The sequence below is a fragment of the Herpailurus yagouaroundi genome, unplaced genomic scaffold (assembly GCF_014898765.1).
Source record: "Herpailurus yagouaroundi ecotype Mexico unplaced genomic scaffold, PumYag 140, whole genome shotgun sequence".
Classification (NCBI taxonomy): domain Eukaryota; kingdom Metazoa; phylum Chordata; class Mammalia; order Carnivora; family Felidae; genus Herpailurus; species Herpailurus yagouaroundi.
In genome coordinates this window covers 18,648,954-18,670,855 of record NW_024412395.1, presented here as the reverse complement: position 1 = coordinate 18,670,855, position 21,902 = coordinate 18,648,954, and the positions used below count along the sequence as shown (strand labels likewise).

Genomic DNA, 21,902 nt, shown 5'->3' with positions numbered 1-21,902 from the left:
ACAAATACATGGAGGATCAATACATGCTACTAAACAATGAATGAGTCAACTAGGAAATGAAAGAAGAAATAAAAAACTACAAGGAAAAAGGAAAACACAATGTTCAAAACCTTTGGGACATACCAAAAGCTGTTCTAAGAGGGAAATTTAATCTAACAGGCTTACCTCAAGAAGAAAAATCTCAAATAAACAACATGACTTTACACAAAAAGGAGCTTTTATAAAAAGAATAAACAAAACCTAAAACCAGTAGAGGGAAGGAAATAATAAAGATTAGAGCAGAAATAAATGATATAGAAACCTAAACACACACACACACACACACACACACACACACACACACACACACACACTGGAACAGATCAGTGAAACCAGGAGCTCATTCTGTGAAACCAATCATTAAAAAAGAGAAAGGATTCACATAAATAAAGTCACAAATGAGTGAGGGGAAATAAAAAAAAAATCACAGAAATACAAACAATTGTAAGTGAATATTTTGAAAAGCTATATGCCAACAAACTGGACAATCCAGAGGAAATGGGTAAATTCCTAGAAACATATAAACTACCAAAACTGAAAATGGAATAAAAAATTTGCACAGACTGATAACCAGCAAAGAACCTGAATCAGTAATCAAAAAACTCCCAACAAACACAAGTCCAGGACCAGATAGCTTCATAGGCAAATTCTACCAAACATTTAACGAAGAGTTAATGCCTATTCTTCTCAAACTACTTCAAAACATAGGAAAGGAAGGGTGCCTGGGTGGCTCAGTTGGTTAAGTGTCCAACTTCAGCTCAGGTCATGATTTCACTGTTTGTGGGTTCAAGCCCTGCATGGGGCTCTGTGCTGACAGCTCAGAGCCTGGAGCCTGCTTCAGATTCTGTGTCTCCCTCTCTTTCTGCCCCTCCCCCCGCTCACCCTCTGTCTCTCTCTCAAAAAATAAACGTTAAAAAAATGTTTTTTAAATATAGAAAAGGAAGGAAAATTTCATTCTATCAGGCCAGCATTATCCTGATACCAAACCCAGATAAAGACACCACAAAAGAAGAGAACTACATGGCCATATCCCTGAAGAACACAGATGCAAAATCCTCAATAAAAAAATACTAGTAAACTGAATCCAACAATACATTAAAAAAAAATCATTCAACACAACCCAGTAGGATTTATTCCCAGAATGCCAAGGTGGTTCAATATTAGCAAATCAATCAATATGATACATCATATCAATAAGAGAAAGGGTAAGTAACCAGGGGCCCCTGCCTGGATGGCTCAATGGGTTAAGCATGTGACTTTGGCTCAGGTCAGTATGTCACAGTCTGTGAGTTTGAGCCCCACATCAGGCACTGTACTGACAGCTCAGAGCCTGGAGCCTGCTTTGGATTCTGTGTCTCCCTCTCTTTCTGCCCCTCCCCTGCTTGTGCTCTGTCTCTCTCAAAAATAAATAAACATCTTAAAATAAATTTTTTTTTATTTAACAAACTAAAAACTGTTTCTTCTACTGCTAAATGCAACACATTATTGAAAAGGACAAAAATACAGTAAAGCATTAAAAAACAGTGAATTTTTTTCCATTTCTTTTTTTGAGGAGGATAAAGCAATGGTTCTCAAGCTAATTACATTTTATAACCACTGAAGAGGCTTAAAAAATATACTGATAACTAGGTTCCACAATAGACTAATTAAATCAGAATCTCTGAGGTTGTAGCCTAGACACTAGAATTTTTCAAATGTTCCAATATGTAGTCAACATAGGAAAACACTTGGTATAGAGCTAGAAATTAAAGCTTTCATCCCCTGGTATAAGAAATCCTTTTGACCATACACAATATTAAAATACAAGCATTAAAAAATCATCTGTGCTGGCACAACTGGATATCTACATGCAAAAACAAAAAAAAATGAAATTGGATCCTTTCCTTAGACTAGACATAAACAGTCAAAATGGACTGCATATCTAAATATAAGAGCAAAAACTAAAGATACCATCAAGAAAGTGAAAAGAAAGCCCACAACAATACAGAAGAACAGGAGAAAATACTGGCAAATTATGTATCTCATAAGGGATTTGTAGCCAAAATGTATAAGCAACATTTACACTAAATAATAAAAAGACAAATAATCCAATTTAAAAATGGGCAAAGGATCTGAAAAGACATTTCCCTAAAGAAGATATACAAATAGCCAATAAGAACATGAGAAGATGTTTAATATCAACAGCCATTAGGCAAATGCAAATCAAAATAACAATGAGACATCACTTCACATACACTAGGATGTCTATAATGAAAAAGATAACAAGTGTTGGTGACGATGTAGAGAGATCAGGACAAATACAAATGTAAAATGATGCAGCACAATCAGGCAGTTCCTCAAAAGATTAAAAATGAAGTTACTATATGAACCAACAATTATATTCCTAGATATATACCCAGAAGAAATGATAACACACATCCACACAAAGACTTATACATGAAGGTTCATAGAAGCATTACTCATAATAGCCAAGAAGTAGAAATAATGCAAATGTCAGTCAACTGATAAATGGATAAATAAAATGTGATGAATCCTGACAACAAAATAGTATATAGCAATAAAAAGAAGAACTAATAAATGCTACAATATGGACCAAACTTGAAAGCTTTATGCTAAGTGAAAAAAATCCAACATGCCAAAGCCTACATATTGCATGATTCCATGTATACAAAATGTTCAGAACAGGCAAATCTAAAGAGATAGAAAGTTATTGCCTAAGGATAGGAAAAAACAATAAGTGACTGCTAAATGGTACAGGGTTTCTTTTGGGAGTGATGAAACTGTTCTTGAATTGATTGCGGTAGGGTGCCTGCGTGGCTTAGTCAGTTAAACATCTGACTTTAGCTCAGGTCATGATCTTGTGGTCCATGAGTTCAAGACCCACATCAGGCTCTGTGCTGACAGCTCAGACCGAGGAGCCTGCTTCAGATTCTGTGTCTCCCTTTCTCCCTGCCCTTCCCCCGCTCATGCTATCTCTCTCTCAAAAATAAATATAAAAAAAAAATGTTTTAATTGGTTGTGGTTAACGGTTGTACAGCTCAGTCAACATACTAAAAACCACTGAATTATATATCTTAAATTGGTGAACTATACAGTATAGAAATTGCAACTCAATAAAAAATTTAGACTGAGAAGACTGTTTTTGAGTCACAATATTTTACAACTATCTACTCTGTCTAAAACACATTCCAGGCAGTTTCAAATGTGAATTCACAACAATCTTCTTTAAAAGATAAAGAAGATTATATGCCCTTCCCCTGCTCTTGCTCTTTCTCTCAAAAATGAATAAACGTTAAAACAATTTTTTTAAGTAAAGAAGATTGGGGCACCTGGATGTCTCAAGTTGGTTAAGTATCTGACTTCGGCTCAGGTCATGATCTTCCGGTTCGTAAATTCAAGCCCTGCTTCGGGCTCTGTGCTGACAGCTCAGAGCCTGGAGCCTGTTTTGGATTCTGTGTCTCCCTCTCTCTCTGCCCCTCCCCTGCTGTCTCTTTCTCTCTCTCAAAAATAAATAAACATTAAAATACACACATACATAAAAAGAAGTTTAAAAAAAACTCAATGAACATTTCATCCATTTCTGGAATAAGACAAACCAAATATTTCTCTAGCCGCAAGCAACTCTAAAACCACATGCTTTTCAAGAAGTTTTCCTAAAACAAAACAAATATGCTAGTATGCTGGCAAAGTAGCACACAAATAAACACGTACTATAGCAGTTGCCCCTCACCACGGTTTCACTTCAAACAGTTTCAGATAACCACAGTCAACTTCGGTCCAGAAGCAGATGATCCTCCTTCTGACATATCATCAGAAAATCAATAGTAGACTAACACTACATCACAATGCCTATCATTCACCTCACTTCATATCATGTAGGCATTTGATCATCTTACATCATCACAAGAAGAAAAAGGGTAAGCACAGTACAAAAAGATATTTTGAGAGACATTTATATAACTTTTATTACAGTATATTGTTTTAATTATTATTTTATTATCAGTTGTTGTTAATCTCCTACTGTGCCTAATTCATTAATTGAACTATCACATGTATATACATGCAGGAAAAAAATATATAGGGTTCAGTACTATCCATGATGTCAGGCATCCATAGGGGTTTTTGGAACATATCCCCTACAGATAAGGGGTAACTACTGTACAACTCAATTCCAACAGATACCTGATGATTCCAAACAAAACCTCTAAAAGATAGCAAAAATGTAAAAGAACATATTTAATCTAGAAAGCTGACACTGCACTTTCCACGTATTTTGTATGTGATATGGTTTGTAATAGTAATGAACGTTTCATGGCAAAGTTTCCAGTGTATTTATTATACGTTCATGGATACTGGCCATGACAACACGAGATTAATAAAAAACTACATCTAATCACACACAAACACAGAAACCCAAAAAACAGTCATCTATATACCTTCCACTCTTCACAGGTAGCCTGGGTGGCCCTCAGACTGGATCAGGATCATCCCACTAAAAGCACAGAAGGAGAGGGGAATGATATTAAGGCTTGGTCCAGAAGCTCTTCTCCATGGAACTTTGACTTTAGTTCCAGAGGGTTATTAAAAACCCTAATAAAGGAAATTCGGAAACAAAGGGGAACTTGAGATCAGTCCCTCTTAAATTAATAAAGAGCCACAATTCATCCAGAGAACATTCAACTAGCTAAAAACTCCAACAGTAAGAGATCCTAGGGAAAGGGGATACAGTCAACTACAAGTTAATCATAACAAATACTCATCCTCAAGGTAAAAAACCAGTAGGTTTAAGTAGATATAAGATACACTGGTGGACACAAATAAGTCTCCATTAGAGGCAATAAGTACTCTTGAGGGCCACCTCAGGCATTCACCTGTAACAGGAGTTTGGGCCTACCTCCACAGCCCAAGCATTTTATCTCTTGATCTGACTTCATCTGTAAAGATAACCTTCTCATTTGTTCACACAGTATTTGTTTAAATAGTGGCATAGGTCCTATACCAAATTAAAGTTCAAAATGAAATTCATGATGTACACTGAAAATTTTACTTAACGCACTGAAAGAACTATGTGCTATAACTCAATGGCAAGCAAAAAATCTTTTTAAAATATATAAAAGAAAAGACGATCTAGGAAATAATAGAACTGAAAATGCCTGAAGACAACTCTGATCTATCTCAGATTAAAGCTGAGCTTTTTCAGCCAGGTTTTATACTTTATTTCTCCCCAGCTGGATGCTAAATTTTTAACTTCTAGGAGCTCTAAGGAAACAATGAATTAATTTTATAGCAAAAAGTGTTAAGTAATTCCATGTGTTCATATTCTATTCTGCTTAAGCAAATAGCATTTTAAAGCCTCTGGTGCAGCAGTAGACTGAGATAGCACACTGCCACAAAAGATTATGGTAAGCAACAGAACTAGATTTCCAGAGGTGCCTGAGGGGCTCAGTTGGTTAAGCACCGACTCTTGGTTTCAGAGTCTGTTCAGGTCATGATCTCAGTGCATGATTTCATGCACTCTATCCTGTGCACAACTCATGGTTGCAGAATGATGGAGCTTTACTGGATTTAGGCAACAGAGGACAAACTTCAAAGATGACAGAAAAGTTCTAAAGTTAAGACATAAAGCCTGGAAGGGAAGAAGCCAAAAGGAGGTAAGCACTGAAATTTGTATATAAACTCTACCCCAGATTTTGGCTATCTGCTAAACCAGATATGAAGAGTGGAGACTCCACAGTAGAGTGACAAAGAAGAAAACTAAAAGAAAGAATTTCAGCTGCTGTTACCACTGAGAAGACAGTGGAATTTTAGTGTTGTCAAATGAATTGCTTGCTGAAACAAACAAAATACTCCTTAGAGGAATACAACAAAATCTAGTCTCTACATTTCATTCAAAATAATAAGCATAAAATTGAGAAATTGCTGGATATGTACACACACAAGACAAATTAAAAAAAAAAATGTGACCTATATTCAAGAGAATAAAGTCAACAGAAACCAACCCCAAGAAGGCCTAGATGTTGCAATTGGCTTTATACTACCTATAATAAATATGCTCCAGGACTAAAGGAAAATATTTTCAAAACAAATTTAGAGGTAAGGAACCTCAAAGAATTGAAAATCATGAAAAAAAACAAACTCTAGACCTAAAAAGTACAATAAAGTGAAAAATACATCAAATGGGCTTAACAACAGAGACAGCAGAAGAAAGAGTAAATGAACTGAAAGATAAACCAAGAGAAATTATCTAGGAGAGAGAGGAAACAAAAAAAAATGAGAACAGCAGAACCCCAGAGACCTGTGGAACAATATTAAGAGTTCAAATATAAGCATAACTTAAGTCACTAAAAAAGAGTAAAGAATGCGTCAGAAAAGTATTTGAAGAAATAATGGCTAAAACTTCCCTAGTTTGGTGAAAAAAAAAGTTACATATCCAATATTAACAAACCTAAGCAAGAAAAATGCAAAGAAAATACACCTAAGCACATAATAATTAAATGGCCTAAACTGGAAAACTAAAGAAAAAAGCTTGAAACCAGTCAGTGAGAAAAATGCCAAAATATAATAAATATGAATGACACCGAACTTCTAACCAGAACTACTGAGACAAGAAAATAGAACTACATCTTCTAAAAAAAATTTTTTTAACCTTTTATTTCTTTTTGAGGGAGAGATAGATAGAGCACAAACAGGAGAGGGGCAGAGTGAGAGGGAGACAGAATCTGAAGAAGGCTCCAGACTCTTGAGCTGTCAGCACAGAGTCCAACACAGGGCTTGAACTCGTGAGATCAGGAGATCATGACCTGAGCTGAAGTCAGGTGCTCAACCAACTGAGCCACCCAGGCACCCCAGAACTACATGTTTAAATAAAGAACTGAAATGAATGAATGAAAAATAAATAAATGACAAACCAGAATTCTTCAGCAAAACTATCCTTCAGAAACAATGTAAATAAAAATATCTTCAAATAAAACAGAATTTGTAGAACCAAGAGTATGGCAATTCTTCAAAGAATTTAAAAAGAATTATCATATGATCCATCAATTCCACCTCTGGGTACCTACCCAAAAGAACTGAAAGCAGAGACTTGAAAAGATATTTGTACAGCCACATTCACGGCAGCATTATTAAATTCATAATACCCAACACATGGATACATTATTCATAACAGTATTCATAATAACCAAAAAGTAGAAACAACCCAGTGTCCATCAACAGATGAATGAGTAGATTAACAAAATGTGGTATATACATTCGATGGAATATGATTCCGTCTTAAAAAGAAAACTGTGACACATTATACAACATGGATAAACCTTGAAGACATTATACTAAGTGAAACAAGCCAGACAGAAAAGGACAAACACTGTATGATCCTGCTTATATGCAATACCTACAGTACTCAATTCATAGAAACAGAAACAAAATAGTGATTATCAGGGGCTTAGAGGAGGCGAGAGGAAGTTACTGTTTAAAGGAGAATGAAGTTCACAGATTGTTGGTAATAAAAACTTCAACAATGTCAAAGTACTTAATGCCACTGAGTTTTACACCTAATGATAAATCCTATATATATTTTACCATAATAAAAAAAATTAAACACAATTTACCACATTCAGAAAACAAAAAGGAAAAACCACGATTATTTCAATAGATACAAAATAAGATTTCAATATATTAAACACTCATTCGTGATTAAAAAAAAAACCTTTCAGCAAACTAAGAATTTCCTCAAACTTATAAAGGACGCCTATGGAGAACCTATGATGTTCTTAATGCTGCAGCACTGAACATTTCCCCTCTACAATGGGAAGAAGGCAAGAATGTCCACTCTCAACAGCTCTATTCAACATGTTACTAAAATTCCTCATTAGGGGCACCTGGCTGGCTCAGTCAATAGAAACATGTGACTCTTGATCTCGGGGTCATGAATTCAAGGCCCAAACTGGGCACAGAGTTTACTTAAAAAAAACAAATAAAAAAGATTGCCCTAATGATACTGTGCATAACTGCATAACTGACAGAGATTACTGGCTATTTTAGTAAATAAATTAAAAAAAAAAAAGACCTGGCTGGTGCAATAACAATAAAAACTAAAAGGTACATGGCACAAAACAGACACTCAGATCAATGGAACAGAACAGAGAACCCAGAAATGGACCCACAAACATATGGCCAACTAATCTTTGACAAAGCAGGAAAGAATATCTAATGGAATAAAGAGTCTCTTCAACAAGTGGTGCTGGGAAAACTGGACAGCGACATGCAGAAAAATGAACCTGGACTACTTTCTTACACCATACACAAAAATAAACTCAAAATGGATAAAAGACCTAAATGTGGGGCGCCTGGGTGGCGCAGTCAGTTAAGCGTCCGACTTCAGCCAGGTCACGATCTTGCAGTCCGTGAGTTCGAGCCCCGCATCGGGCTCTGGGCTGATGGCTCAGAGCCTGGAGCCTGTTTCCGATTCTGTGTCTCCCTCTCTCTCTGCCCCTCCCCCGTTCATGCTCTGTCTCTCTCTGTCCCAAAAATAAATAAACGTTGAAAAAAAAAATTAAAAAAAAAAAAAAAAAGACCTAAATGTAAGACAGGAAGCCATTAAAATCCTCGAGGAGAAAACAGGCAAAAACCTCTTTGATCTTGGCCGCAGCAATTTCTTACTCAGCACATCTCCGGAGGCAAGGGAAACAAAAGCAAAACTGAACTATTGGGACCTCATCAAAATAAAAAGCTTCTGCACAGCAAAGGAAACAATCAGCAAAACTAAAAGGCAACTGACGGAATGGGAGAAGATATTTGCAAATGACATATCAGATAAAGGGTCAGAATCCAAAATCTATAAAGAAGTTATCAAACTCAACACGCAAAAAACAAGTAATGGGCAAAAGACATGAACAGACACTTCTCCAAAGAAGATATCCAGATGGCCAACCGACACACGAAAAAAATGTTCAACATCACTCATCATCAGGGAAATACAAATCAAAGCCACAATGAGATACCACCTCACACCTGTCAGAATGGCTTACATTAACAACTCAGGCAACAACAGATGTTGGCGAAGATGTGGAGAAAGAGGATTTCTTTCGCACTGCTGGTGGGAATACAAACTGGTGCAGCCACTCTGGAAAACAGTATGGAGGTTCCTCAAAAATAGAACTACCCTAAAAATAGAACTACCCTATGACCCAGCAATTGCACTACTAGGTATTTATCCAAGGGATACAGGTATGCTGTTTCCAAGGGGCACATGCACCCCAATGTTTATAGCAGCATTATCAACAACAGCCTAAGTATGGAAAGAGCCCAAATGTCCATCGATGGATGAATGGATAAAGATGATGTGGTATACATATATACAATGGAGTATTACTCGGCAATCAAAAAGAATGAAATTTTGACATTCGCAACTATGTGGATGGAACTAGAGGGTATTATGCTAAGCGAAATTAGTCAGAGAAAGACAAATATCATATGACTTCACTCATATGATGACATTAAGACACAGAACAGATGAACACAAGGGAAGGGAAGCAAAAATAATATAAAAACAGGGAGGGTGACAAAACATAAGAGACTCTTAAATATGGAGAACAGAGTGTTACTGGAGGGGTTGAGGGACAGAGGATAGGCTAAATGGTTAAGGGACATTAAGGAATCTACTCCTGAAATCATTGTTGCACTATATACTAATTTGGATGTAAATTAAAAAAATAAAATTAAAAAAATTAAAAATATTAAATGCTTAGTGATGCAAAAAAAAAACAAACCAATATTGCATTCTACATTAACAAAATAAAATTTAAAATAAAAAAAAAGAAAAGGTACGAAACCTGTAAAAAAAAAGAAAAATATCCCTAATTGCAGGCAAGGTGATTATGAATGTAGAAAATGCAAAAGAATTAACAATAAGATTATGAATCTTTAGCCAGGTCTCAAGATACAAAGTCAACACACAACCCATAAATATAGAGAACAAACAGAATGGTTGCCAGAGGGGAGGTGGGTTGGGGGCTGGGCAAAATGGGTGAAGAGGAGTGAGAGACACTGGCTTCCAGTTATGGAATGAATAAGTCATGGGGAAAAAAAGCACAGCATAAGAAAAATAGTTGATGATACTGTAATAGTGCTATATGGTGACAAATGATAGCTACACTTGTGAGCATCATAATGTATAAAGTTGTCAAATCACTATGTTGTACACCTAAAACTAACATAACATTATGTGTTGGCTATACCCAAATAAAAAAAATTTTAAGTCAACACACAAAATGTTTTGTATGTCTACGTCCTAGCAACAAACAAATGAAAAATGAAACTAAAAAACAATTCCATTTACAACTACATACAACATAAAATAATAATGTATTTTTAAAAAGATATGCAGGGCGCCTGGGTGGCTCAGTCCATTGAGTGTCCAACTCTTGATTTCAGCTCAAGTCATGAATTCATGGTTCATGGGATCAAGCCCTGCCTCGGGCTCTGTGCTGACAGCACAGAACCTGCTTGGGATCCTCTCTCTCTCTGCCCCTCCCCACCCCTCAAAAATAAATATTAAAAATAAAAAAAGATACATAAGACCTCCACCAAAAACCTTAAAACAGTGCTGAGAAAAATTAAAGACTTAAATAAACGGAAAGATGGGCCATGTTCAAGATTGTCAAAATGCCACTGCTCCCCAAAGTAGTCTAGAAATTGAACACAAATCCAATCAGTTCCAGCGTAATCATAATCCCTTTTACAGAAACTGTCAAGCTTACTCTAAAATTCATAATGGAAACATAACAGACCTAGAACAGAGAAAATAATATTGGGAAAACAATAAAAGCTAAAGAATTTACATTAACTTCAGGACTTACTGCAAAGCTATTCAGTAGTTCTCAACTGAGGGCAATGTTGCCTTTCGTGGGAACATGTGGCAATGTCTAGATGCATTTTTAGTTGCTATCCTTGGGAGAGTGCTAGACATCTAGTAGTTAGAGGCCAGGGATACTACTAAATATCCTGTACTACATAAGTCAGCCTCGTAACAGTCTGGCCCAAAATTTTAATAATGCCAAGGTTGGGGAAACCCTAAACTACAGTATTCGAGACAATGTGGTACTGACATCAGAAGAAACAGATTAATGAAACAGAATACAGATTGCAGAAGATGACTCCCTATGTCAACAGTCTAACAAAGGTGACAAAGCAATTTAATGGAGAAAAGTGTTTTCAACAGAGAGTTCTAGAAGAGGATATCCATACGTAAACACTGAACCATGATTCCTCACTTCAAACCATATACAAATATTAGTTCAAGATGGATCATAGGCCTAAAGTCTAAAATGATAAAGCCTGTAGAAGGAAACATTAAAAAAGTATCTTCATGACCTAGCAAAACTATCTGAGAAAACAAGCAGAATACATAAAAGAACTAAAAGACTCCTGCAACTCAATAAAAACTCATATGAATTTAAAACATGGACGGGGTGCCTGGGTGGCTCAGTCAGTTAAGCATCTGACTTTGGCTCGGGTCATGATTTCACAATACTTGAGTTTGAGCCGCACATCAGGCTCTGTGCTGACAGCTCAGATCCTGGAGCCTGCTTTGGATTCTATGTCTCCAGCTCTCTCTGCCCCTCCCCCAATCACGATCTGTGTGTCTCTCTCTCTCTCTCAAAAATAAAAATAAACATGGACAAAATTTTGAACAGACATTTCATAAAGACAAATGACTAATAAGCACATGAAAGATACTCATCAAAGAAATACAAATGAAAACCAGAATAAGAAATAAAAATTAATTCTACAAACTACATACCCACTAGAACTAAAATTTTTAAGAGTGGAAAACAAGCAACTAGTGAGAATGCAGTTACCCAAACTGATGTATGTATTGCTGGTAGGGGGATAAAATGGTACAAAAAGCTTCAGCAGTTTCTTTTAAAGTCAAGCATATACCTATATTATGACCCAGTAATTTCACTCCTGGGTATTTACCCACAAGAAATAAAACCATACCATCTCCAAAGGCCTCATGCAAGAATGTTCTGCTTTATTCAAAATAGCCAGTATGTCTGTCAACAAGTGAAACAAACTGTAGTATATTCATACAACAGAGTATTACTCAGCAATAAAAAGAAAAAATGGTGATTCACGCAATATTCTAGAATAATGTCAAAAAAATGTAAAAAGGTCAGGCACAACAAATATATACCATACGATGCCATATATATACAAAATTCAAGACAGAGGCAAAAGTAGTCTACAATTTAAAAGAAAAAAGAGAACAGCAGATGCCTAGGGGACATGAGTGAGAAGCATGGGAATTAACTGGAAAGGGTCACTAGGGACCTTTCTGGTGTGACAGCAACGTTCAGTATCTTGAGTGAGAAGTGTTGTTACAAGGAAGTAAACGTTTGTCAAAATTAAGCAGTTTTGTGCAATATGTCGATTTTTATTTTTAAAACAAGTTAAAAAATCTAGTGGGGAGTAGGAGTTGATAGAGATACGACTGAAAGAAGAAAATGGCAGAACATTGTTGAAACTGAGCGACGGGCACATGGAGGTTAATCATACTATTTTTGTCTACTTCACAAGTGTTTGAAATTTTTCATAATTCAAGTTTTTTTTTTTTAAAGTATCTTTATTCCCCATCAGTGGAGGAAGACAATTAATCACTATCCCACCCGTGAATTAAAATCTCTTCAAGCACAGTTTAAACTTTCTTTTATATACTGAACAACCCGTCCTTTACATTTTCTTTAATCTTATTCATCATAGTTAATAGCTCACCTTGCAATCTATTCATGTCTTCTCTATCTCATTTATTTACTACTATCTATAGGGAGAAAAGGGTTGAAGAGAGTTAACATTCCTTTAACCCCCACTACATGCCTGGCAGTATGCTACCCACTTTGAATATATTACCCAGTTTCTATCCCAAAACTGAATTCAGCATCTAAAATTTTAATCTTATTTCTTTACTTATTACTTCTCTCCCTCATCAGAATTCATGTTCAATGGCAACATGGATCTTGCCTTGTTCACTATTTCTTCAGATCTGGCACACAGGAGATACTCAGTAAATACGTGCAGATCAAAGAATTAAGGAATATAACATCAGAGCTCACAAATACTCAATTTAGCTCTCTTTTTGGTGGTGCAAATCATTGCCCACTCCAGTTATATCTACCTTGTTTTGCCCTTAATTTTGTCATCTATATCAATTGTTGTTATATATTTGTTTCAAGTGGAATAGGATAATCTGTTTGAAAACTTCATTTTCCCTTTATTCAAAAAATGCAATCGTAAAAATATTTTAATGTATTTATATTCAGCATATCTTTCAATGCTATGTAATTTTTTTAATGATGTGTGATTTCTATATGCAGTGTTACTTTTTCTGCTCTTATTTATATGAAAAAAGAAGAAAATGCTGATGCTCTGATAGTCTCAAATTCTGTTAACATCACCATAAGCCTTAAAAATACTCATGAATATTGAGAATTCAGAGTTCCTTACAGAGGGATAAATTGCAGTTAATAATAGACTTATAATAAAAATGATCATTTTTACTTCAAAAAAAATTCATCTAACAAAACAAAGCATCTACATAAGCCTAGAATCAAATTGTTAGTTCCTGTTAGTGAAAAAGAGAAAATCTAGGTTTGTCCTCAGAATACATTCTTCAGTAAATATTTGGGGCATGGTTTATCTCAGTAAGAATATCTTAATATCCAGTAACATCTTAAAGTTCTACCTCAATTTTGAATAACTTCTTCATTCTTAAATATCCTCAAAACATCCACAGGGTTAAAAAGGGGGAGGGAGAGAGCAAATACTATTAATGGTACTGTAAAATACAAAAATTGAGTGAAATAGCTGCTAACAACAGCAAGTCAGTTAAGACCAAGATTTTTCCTCATTAGTTAAGCAAAATACTCTACCCAAGAAGTTGGTAATTGGTAATTGCAATGTTTCTCTGACTAGCCAAAAAAAAAAAAAAAAAAAAAAAAACCAAAAAAAAAAAAAAAACCTTTAAAAAAGATTTTCTAATACTCTAAGGGAGAAAGCAAAAGAGCAGTAAACATTAGAGGAAATAGAAATCACTCATAAAAAATGACATTGTACATATAAAATTTTATTTAAAAAGAGCTCACAAATGTCTTACATTGTTTTTTGCCACAGATTCAAATCCAAGTTCTTCCAGATGCCACTTTATGCTTATAGCTCATATATAACTTTAAAAAAACATTTAATTCAAATGTACCAAATGCAGCAAAGGGCTTAAAAACAGAAGTTTCAAAGTAAATACTCATTTAGAGACACCAGCAAATAAATCTGACCTTTTCAAGTGGCTTTCCCAAAGAGTTTCCAATCAGTTTCCAGTCATTTAAGACTTCTTCAATTTTGGAAATAAACCTAGTAATGAGAAAAAAACTTTCTAAATATGTAACAGTGCTTTTTTCTTTTTTACTACTGTTATACAATTTCTTTAAAAAAAGTATTTTTTTAATTAATTTATTTAAGAGAGAGAGAGAGAGAGACAGAATGAGAATGAGTATTAATGGGCCCATTTACGGGCTCAGCACAGAGCCCAACGTGGAGCTCAATCTCACAAACCATGAGATCACGACCTGAGCCAAAATCAAAAGTCAGACACTCAACCAACTGAGCAACCAGGTATGCCAAGAAAGTATTTTTTAAATTTCAACATTTTTATCAGAGAAGGCTCAATAAGTTTAGTATTATTAGTCTAATTTATGGATATGGAATAAATGTGGAAATAATCCTCTGTAATCCAAGAATTCTTAAATTCTGGTTTTTTAATAAATTTTATTTATTTATTTAAGTAAACTCTACCCCTCAGTGTGGGACTCAACCTCACAACCCCAAGATCAAGAATCCCAAGCTCTACTGACCAAGCCAGCCAGGCATCCCAAATTTTAAAGTCCAATGCTTACCCAACAAAGGCAATCTGCTTCCATAAAATTTAAATTAAGAATTAATAAATCTCAGGGCGCCTGGGTAGCTCAATCGATTGAGCGTCCAATTCCTGATTTCAGCTCAGGTCATGATCCCAGGGTTGGGGGATTGAGCCCTGTGTCCAGCCCTGTACTAAGCATGAAGTCTGCTTGGGATTCTCTCTCTCTCCCCCTCTGTCCCTCCCTCCTTCTCATGCTTTCTCTCTAAAATAAAAAAATAAGTAAAAAATAAAAAAGAGTAAGTCTCTATATTAGAATGTATATAATAAATTTGGAACAGAAGTAAAAACTGACAGGAGTGCCTGCGCGGCTCAGTCAGTTAAGCGCCTGACTCTCGATTTCCACTCAGGTCACAATCTCACAATTCAGGAGTTGGAGCCCCATGTTGCGTTCTGCACTGACATTGGCAGAGCCTGTTTAGGATTATCTCTCTCCCCCTTTCTCTGCTCCGCCCCCTCTCAGGTGTGTGCACTCTCTGTCTCTCTCAAAATAAACATACATTAAAAAAAAAAAATGAAAGACTAAAAGGATACTACTAAAAATAACTATGAAACCAATGATCTTTTCCCTACCCTCAAAGTAACTAATCTATTTAAATTAACTTTTCCTTTGAAGATATTTAGGAAATGATTTGCCTACCTCTCCCCTCAAAAGAAAACATTTAGGAACTTTGCTCATTAAAATAAAACATGTTTTGGGGCACCAGGGTGGCTCAGTCTGTTAAGTGTCTGACTCTTGATTTTGGTTCATGTCACAATCTCACTGTTCAGGGAATCCAACTCAGCATCAGGCTCTGTGCTGACAGCACTGAGCCAACTTGGGATTCTCCATCTCTCATCCCGTTCCCCACTTGCATACTCTCTCTCTCTCAAAATAAATAAATTTTTAAAAAGTAAAACTTTAAAATGAAAAATAAATAAAACATGTTTTAAGGGACAGCTGGAAAGAAACAACAAGTAGATTTGTCAGCTTTAAGGAATAAATGACAGATTTTAATACTAATCACTATATAATCTTTAAATCTACTGATGAACCAGATCTATTAAAAAGAGAATGAATTCTGACTAGTAATATGCTCAATCAGCAAATTAAAAACTGTCAAATCTCAGTAGTACTGTTAAAAGACACTTTCAGAAGGCTTTTATTACTCCAAAAAGCTAACTTAAGTATGATGTAATCTAATAGCAAAATTGCTCCCCTATAACACCTACGTCATATTACTAGAGTACTAGAGTTAATTCTAGTCAAAATATATTCAAAGCCATCAGGTTTTTTCCCTCAGTGACATTATCAGTTAATATTTACATTTGTTTTAAGACAGTAATGATAGTAATGATAAACCAGAGTTATTACAATTTAAATGAACCTTGTAATCAAGTCCTCTTTAAGATGAAAGGCAGTATTAATATACTGATTCACTTCTGGGCAGTTCAATCAAAAGGTTAATTATCAGTTTTGAAAATGCTCTAGAAAGAAGTTAACATGTTTACAAAAAAAGGAAATAAAAATTTTTATTGTATCCACATGTGAGCAAAAATTTGCAAGTAAAATGTACATTGTATTTATAAAGGAAAAAAAAAACTGGAAGCTACCTAATTGTCTAAGTGCACAAAAGTTGTAAATTAATGGTATATCCACTGAATGAAATAGTATGCATCCATAAAAAATCAAGTTTGAAGACCATTTGAGGATATAAGAAAATGTTCATTTCATACATTAAGTGAAAAAAATTGAAGCTATAGAAACAAGTATTAATATGTTTTGACACAGAGTGCTTACAAAACACTCATAGATTAGAAGAAATTTTCTCAAAATATTAATAGTAGCTATCTCCTGGTGGTACAATTACAGGTTTCTTATATTTTTCTTTTTTATTCTACTATGAAGTATTATTTTAATAAAAATTGTTTAAGATAATATTGCTTTCACAGTAAAAGGAACATACTAAAGTACTTATTTTATGAATTCTATCAGTTACTAGCTAAAAGAGAAAAATTGGGTTCTACTGAAGTATGGAGATTTGACCAAAAAATTGAATAACTTTACCCCTGAAAGCTCTCAAGACCTCAGCTGAAGGGTCTTTTCCTCTGACTCCTCATTCTGTTAGGTTCCTTTGTCACATGCTCTTGTAAAACCAGGTTTCTTTCCCTTCTCAGTTATTATTTCAATTTTAATTACAGACTTATGTGTATCATTATTTGACTCATGTCTTTCTCCTTCATTAGACTGTATGTTAAGAGCAGGAATTGTCTATTTTTATTGATCACATCCCTATGCCCTGCACTGTATTTGACAAACTGGCACTCAATAAATATTCCTGCAAAGGATAAGTGATTAAAAAGTTAGGTGTTTTTTTTTTTTAATTTTTTTTTTAATGTTTGTTTGAGAGAGAGAGAGAGAAAGAGACATAGTGCGAGCGGGTGAGGGCAAAGAGAGAGGGAGACACAGAATCCGAAGCAGACTCCAAGCTCTGATCAGGGTGCCTACACGTGGATCAGGGTGCCTAGGTGGCTCAGTTGATTAAGCATCTGACTTTGGCTCAGGCTATGATCTCGTGGTTCCTGGGTTCAAGCCTGGAATCAGGCTCTGTGCTGACAGCTCAGAGCCTAGGTCCTGCTTCAGATTCTGTATCTCCCCCCCCCCCCCCCCCCCCCCCCCCCCCGGTCAAAATAAACAAATAAACCTAAAAAAAAAGAATCCCAGGGGTAACCTAGGTAGTTCAGTCGCTTAAGGGTCCAACTTCAGCTCAGGTCATGATCTCATGGTTCAGGAGTTCGAGGCTCTGTCCAGCTCTGTGCAGACAGCTCTGAACCTGTAACCTGCTTGGGATTCTGTGTCTCCCTCTCTCTCTTCCCCTCCCCCTGCCTCTCTCTCAAAAATAAAATAAACATTAAAAAACTCAAAAAAAAAAACAAAAAAAAACCCCCACACAGATCAAAGATTTTATTTTGTTCTTTTCCATTAATATTAAACATTCTGGACACAGAATATCTACCCAATACAGCCTTGCCAGTATGATTATGTCTAACTGACTTTTCTTTTTGGGGGGGGGGGGCACCACAAATCAAACTATTATACCAGCAGGGATCTTTTATATTTTACTATGTCATCTAATGACATAACATGTACAAATTTCCTCTCCAACCAGAAAGATTACAAAATGTTCCAAGAAACTAAATATTGATCGGACACCCAGAAGGGTCTCTGTGATACCGACCAGAAAATTTCTCCATCTAAGCTATCACTCCTCCACAAAGCTGGGTTTCAACTAATTTCAATGATACAACGATTTCTCTTGTATCAGTTCAGAGCTGTTCAGAGAGGTTTGCTGAGCATAGGAAGCCTGGGCACATGACCCACTGAAATGCAACAACTTGAACCGAAGGGTTCCAAAGCCATCTGCAGCCTGTCTTAAAAGATTATTCTAAAAGACCGGATGGAGATGGTGGGAAAGTAGCAGATGGACAACCACCAGCACTATGAAGGTCTCCTCCAGAAATGGATATGCGACGTACACAGAAGGAAAAAGCAGCTGCGAAGTTCACTGCTTATGATCACAAAATGTGTTAAACGGAAATGAAAACAGGAACGGACGTGGTAGCCACTGACATTGTTTCTGCGGGTGGGCAACAACCGTTCTAAGGAAAGTGCTCTCAGAGTAAACAAAACTTTTTCTGAAAGCCGCATCTCAGGTGTTTGGCTGATGGGGGCGGGCCCGGGCTGTTCAGACGCAAGAGGCTTACTTACAGCTGCCTAGAAACCAGAGGAGACGCAGAGCTGGGGGCTCGCGGATCTTACTTTTACCGCAGAATTAGTGTCACGTGTGGTCTATGTTGGGGAAGTGGCACGAAGACTCCGGGGCCCAAGGTACTGATAACCAAGGATACGACTCACTCACCTTTCCCATTCCGAGGCAGTGGTGAAGTCCGTGATCTCAAATACCTCGGACTCGGGCTACGGGAAAAGGAAGGAAAGAAAAACAGATTGAGCCCCGGGGCGCTGACACGGAAGAGAGAACTTACAGGCAGGGATAGAAAGAGAGCAAACACCTCACCTCACTGTCGGCCGCCATCTTGAGGAGCGCCGCGAAGGGCGCTAGGTATGCTGGGAAGAAGAGCAAGGCGTCTGGGGAAGAGGGGAAAGGAGGGCGGGGCCGGGCCTCGGCGCAGCACCGCCCCCTGGTAGTGAGTCCTGTTTGGAAGTCGTCAAAGGCTGCAATCATTTGATTAAACAAACAAAAAAGCTTTGAATTTGAAATATTCCTGTAAAGTAATGAATTCAGGAAAAGAACACAAGCAAAGAGGTAAGACAAGGTCCTAGATTCCTGTGGATAAAATTATATTTAAAACTCCAGGGGCGCTTGGGTGGCTCAGTGAAGCGTCGAACTTCAGCTCAGGTCATGATTTCAGGTTCGTGAGTTTTGAGCCCTGCGTCGGGCTCTGTGCTGACAGCCCAGAGCCTGGAGCCTGCTTGGGATTCTGTCTTCCCCTCTCTCTCTGTCCCTCCCCTGCTCGTGCTCTCTCTCTCAAAAATAAATAAACATTAAAAAAGAATTTTTTTTTAAACCTCAACCACGTTGAATTGAATTTTTCATTAAACATCTGTTTATTGATTGCAAGGCTCAGAGCTAGGTGTTGTAATGTCCACCCTCCTCTACCTCCCTCAAAGAATTTACGCAGTTTGGTTCAATCATGAGACAAAGTCGTGCTAGTTTTCTGGTTTCTGGGAAAAGCAACATACTGTTCAATGAATACTTCACTTTTTAAGCCATTGAGGAACAGAAGGGGTGGCAGCTAGCAGTTGACAATTATAATTCATACATACTGAAGTATATGTCATGAAATGACACCATGTCTAGGATTTGCTTGAAAATAATGGGAGGGGGAAATGAGTAGGGCTAGGAATAAAACCAGATTAGATATTAGTGGATAATAATTTAAGCTAATGATGTGTACATGGGTGTTTATACTATTCTCCCTACTTCTTTTAGGTCTGATAATTTTCATGATTACAAATTTAAAAAGATTAAATCTCACTTAAGTTTTGCAATCTACAAAAAGGAAATTGGTGATAGAAGACTAAGAAATTCAGCTTCAGCAATAAAAAAATTTAATCTTAAAATAAGCGTTAGATATATCAGAAATTTGATGATATAGATAGGGCAGATGAGGAATCTAAGGTCAGAAGAATTTTAACAACAATAGGTATTGCTAGTGCCAAACCTTGAACCCTTGTCTTCTAATGTTCCTTCTAGTTTCTGCCTACCATATCAATGAGGGATTGTGAGTTACTACTGCAGCAGTCTTTCCCAAGAGGTCTCAACTTGCATCCTCCATTCATTTTACAAGCACTTATTAAACACCTAACTATAAGCCAGTCACTGTGCTAGAATAGTAAGTTGTATTGTAGATGTGGTCCCTGACCTCAAGGAACTCAGGGTCTAATAAGGAAACCAGAAGTTTGCTGCACAGCAGAAGAGATGCTGCATATATCAGCATTAGTATTAGCAACACAAGGTCAATGGTAATCTTGACAAGAAGAATCTTGGAGGAGAGCAGAGGGATAGATAAGATATCATAACCAGGTTGGGAGTAGGGAAGGCTTCTAAGTATGTCCAGAGGCTCGAAGGTAGGAAAGTCTGATCTGACCAATGAATCAAGAGTGAGCACCTAGAGCACAGTATTGGTGATGCAGTTGGAGACATAGGAATGGGCCAGACCATATAGGGCACTCTAGGCCAAGATTGGACTTTATTTGAAGCACAGTGAAAGTCACTGAAATGTTTTAAGCAAGAGACCAACATGATCCAATTTACATTTTGCAAAAGTCTAGATGCTTTATGAACAGAACCGGGGGAGGGTTGCAAAAAGAAGTAGGGACAGCTGGTGACTATTAAAGTATCCAGTGAAAGATGATGGTATGAAGGCTTGGACTAGGGTGGTTAGCACACATGGTGACTTATTTGATATGCATTTTGGAGATATGATAGACAGGACTTGATGATGGATTAAAAGTAGAGATAAGGGAGGGGTGCCTGGGTGGCTCAGTCCGTTGAGCATCCGACTTCAGCTCAGGTCATGATCTCATGGTCTGTGAGTTCAAGCCAAGCGTCAGGCTCTGTGCTTACAGCTCAGGGCCTGGAGCCTGGCTCAGATTCTGTGTCTCCCTCTCTGCCCCTCCCATGCTTGTGCTCTGTCTATCTCTCTCTCCCTCTCTCAAAAATAAATAAACATTTAAAAATAATAAAAGTAGACATAAGGGAAAGGAGGGAATCAAAGATAACTTTCAGGTTTCTGGCCCAAGCAAATGTGTCGGGATGATGCCATTTCCTGAGATGAACAAGACTGGATGGAGCAAGGCAACCAGTGTTTGCTTTGGGAAGTGTGAAGTGCAACAGGTTTGTAAGATACTCAAGGAGAGTTGTTAAGGAGAAAACTGAGTGTAAGACTAGGACTCAGAGGCAAGACCTGGGGGTGAAGATAATAATTTGGTAGATTTTAAGACACAAGAACAGATGAAGTGATTTAAGAAAAGAATATAGGGGCGCCTGGGTGGCTCAGTAGGTTAAGCGTCTGACTTCAGCTCAGGTCACGATCTCGCGGTCCGTGACTTCGATCCCCGCGTTGGCCTCTGGGCTGATGGCTCAGAGCCTGGAGCCTGCTTCCGATTCTGTGTCTCCCTCTCTCTCTGCCCCTCCCCCGTGCATGCTGTCTCTCTCTGTCTCAAAAATAAATAAAACGTTAAAAAAAATTTTTAAAGAAGAATATAGAAAGAGAAGAAAAGGAGCCTCATCTGAAGACCTGAAAACATTTTATATTTGGAGGATGGATAAAGGAAACGTATGCCATGAAAGAGGGAGGAAAGTAATGGCTAGAGAAATAGGAAAGCAAGGAAAGA

General features: G+C 37.0%; 1 protein-coding gene across 6 annotated transcripts in view; it reads right to left on the bottom strand.

Annotated features, from left to right (window-relative positions):
- RAB3GAP1 (RAB3 GTPase activating protein catalytic subunit 1) overlaps nucleotides 1-19,118 on the bottom strand; it is a 113,636-nt gene extending 94,518 nt beyond the window's left edge. For 2 of the 6 annotated variants that reach the window (XM_040474928.1, XM_040474929.1), the window contains exons 1-3: nucleotides 19,060-19,118; nucleotides 18,904-18,959; nucleotides 14,367-14,442 (exon numbers count right to left, since the gene is read on the bottom strand). In XM_040474928.1, the coding sequence (XP_040330862.1) occupies nucleotides 14,367-14,442; nucleotides 18,904-18,959; nucleotides 19,060-19,077 (150 nt within the window). In that variant the 5' untranslated portion in view covers nucleotides 19,078-19,118. Of the gene's footprint in view, nucleotides 1-4,475; nucleotides 4,532-14,366; nucleotides 14,443-18,903; nucleotides 18,960-19,059 lie in introns of those variants that run through there. The other 4 variants (XM_040474932.1, XM_040474931.1, XM_040474930.1 and 1 more) reach the window with 4 other exon arrangements.
- Nucleotides 19,119-21,902: the final 2,784 nt, after the last annotated feature.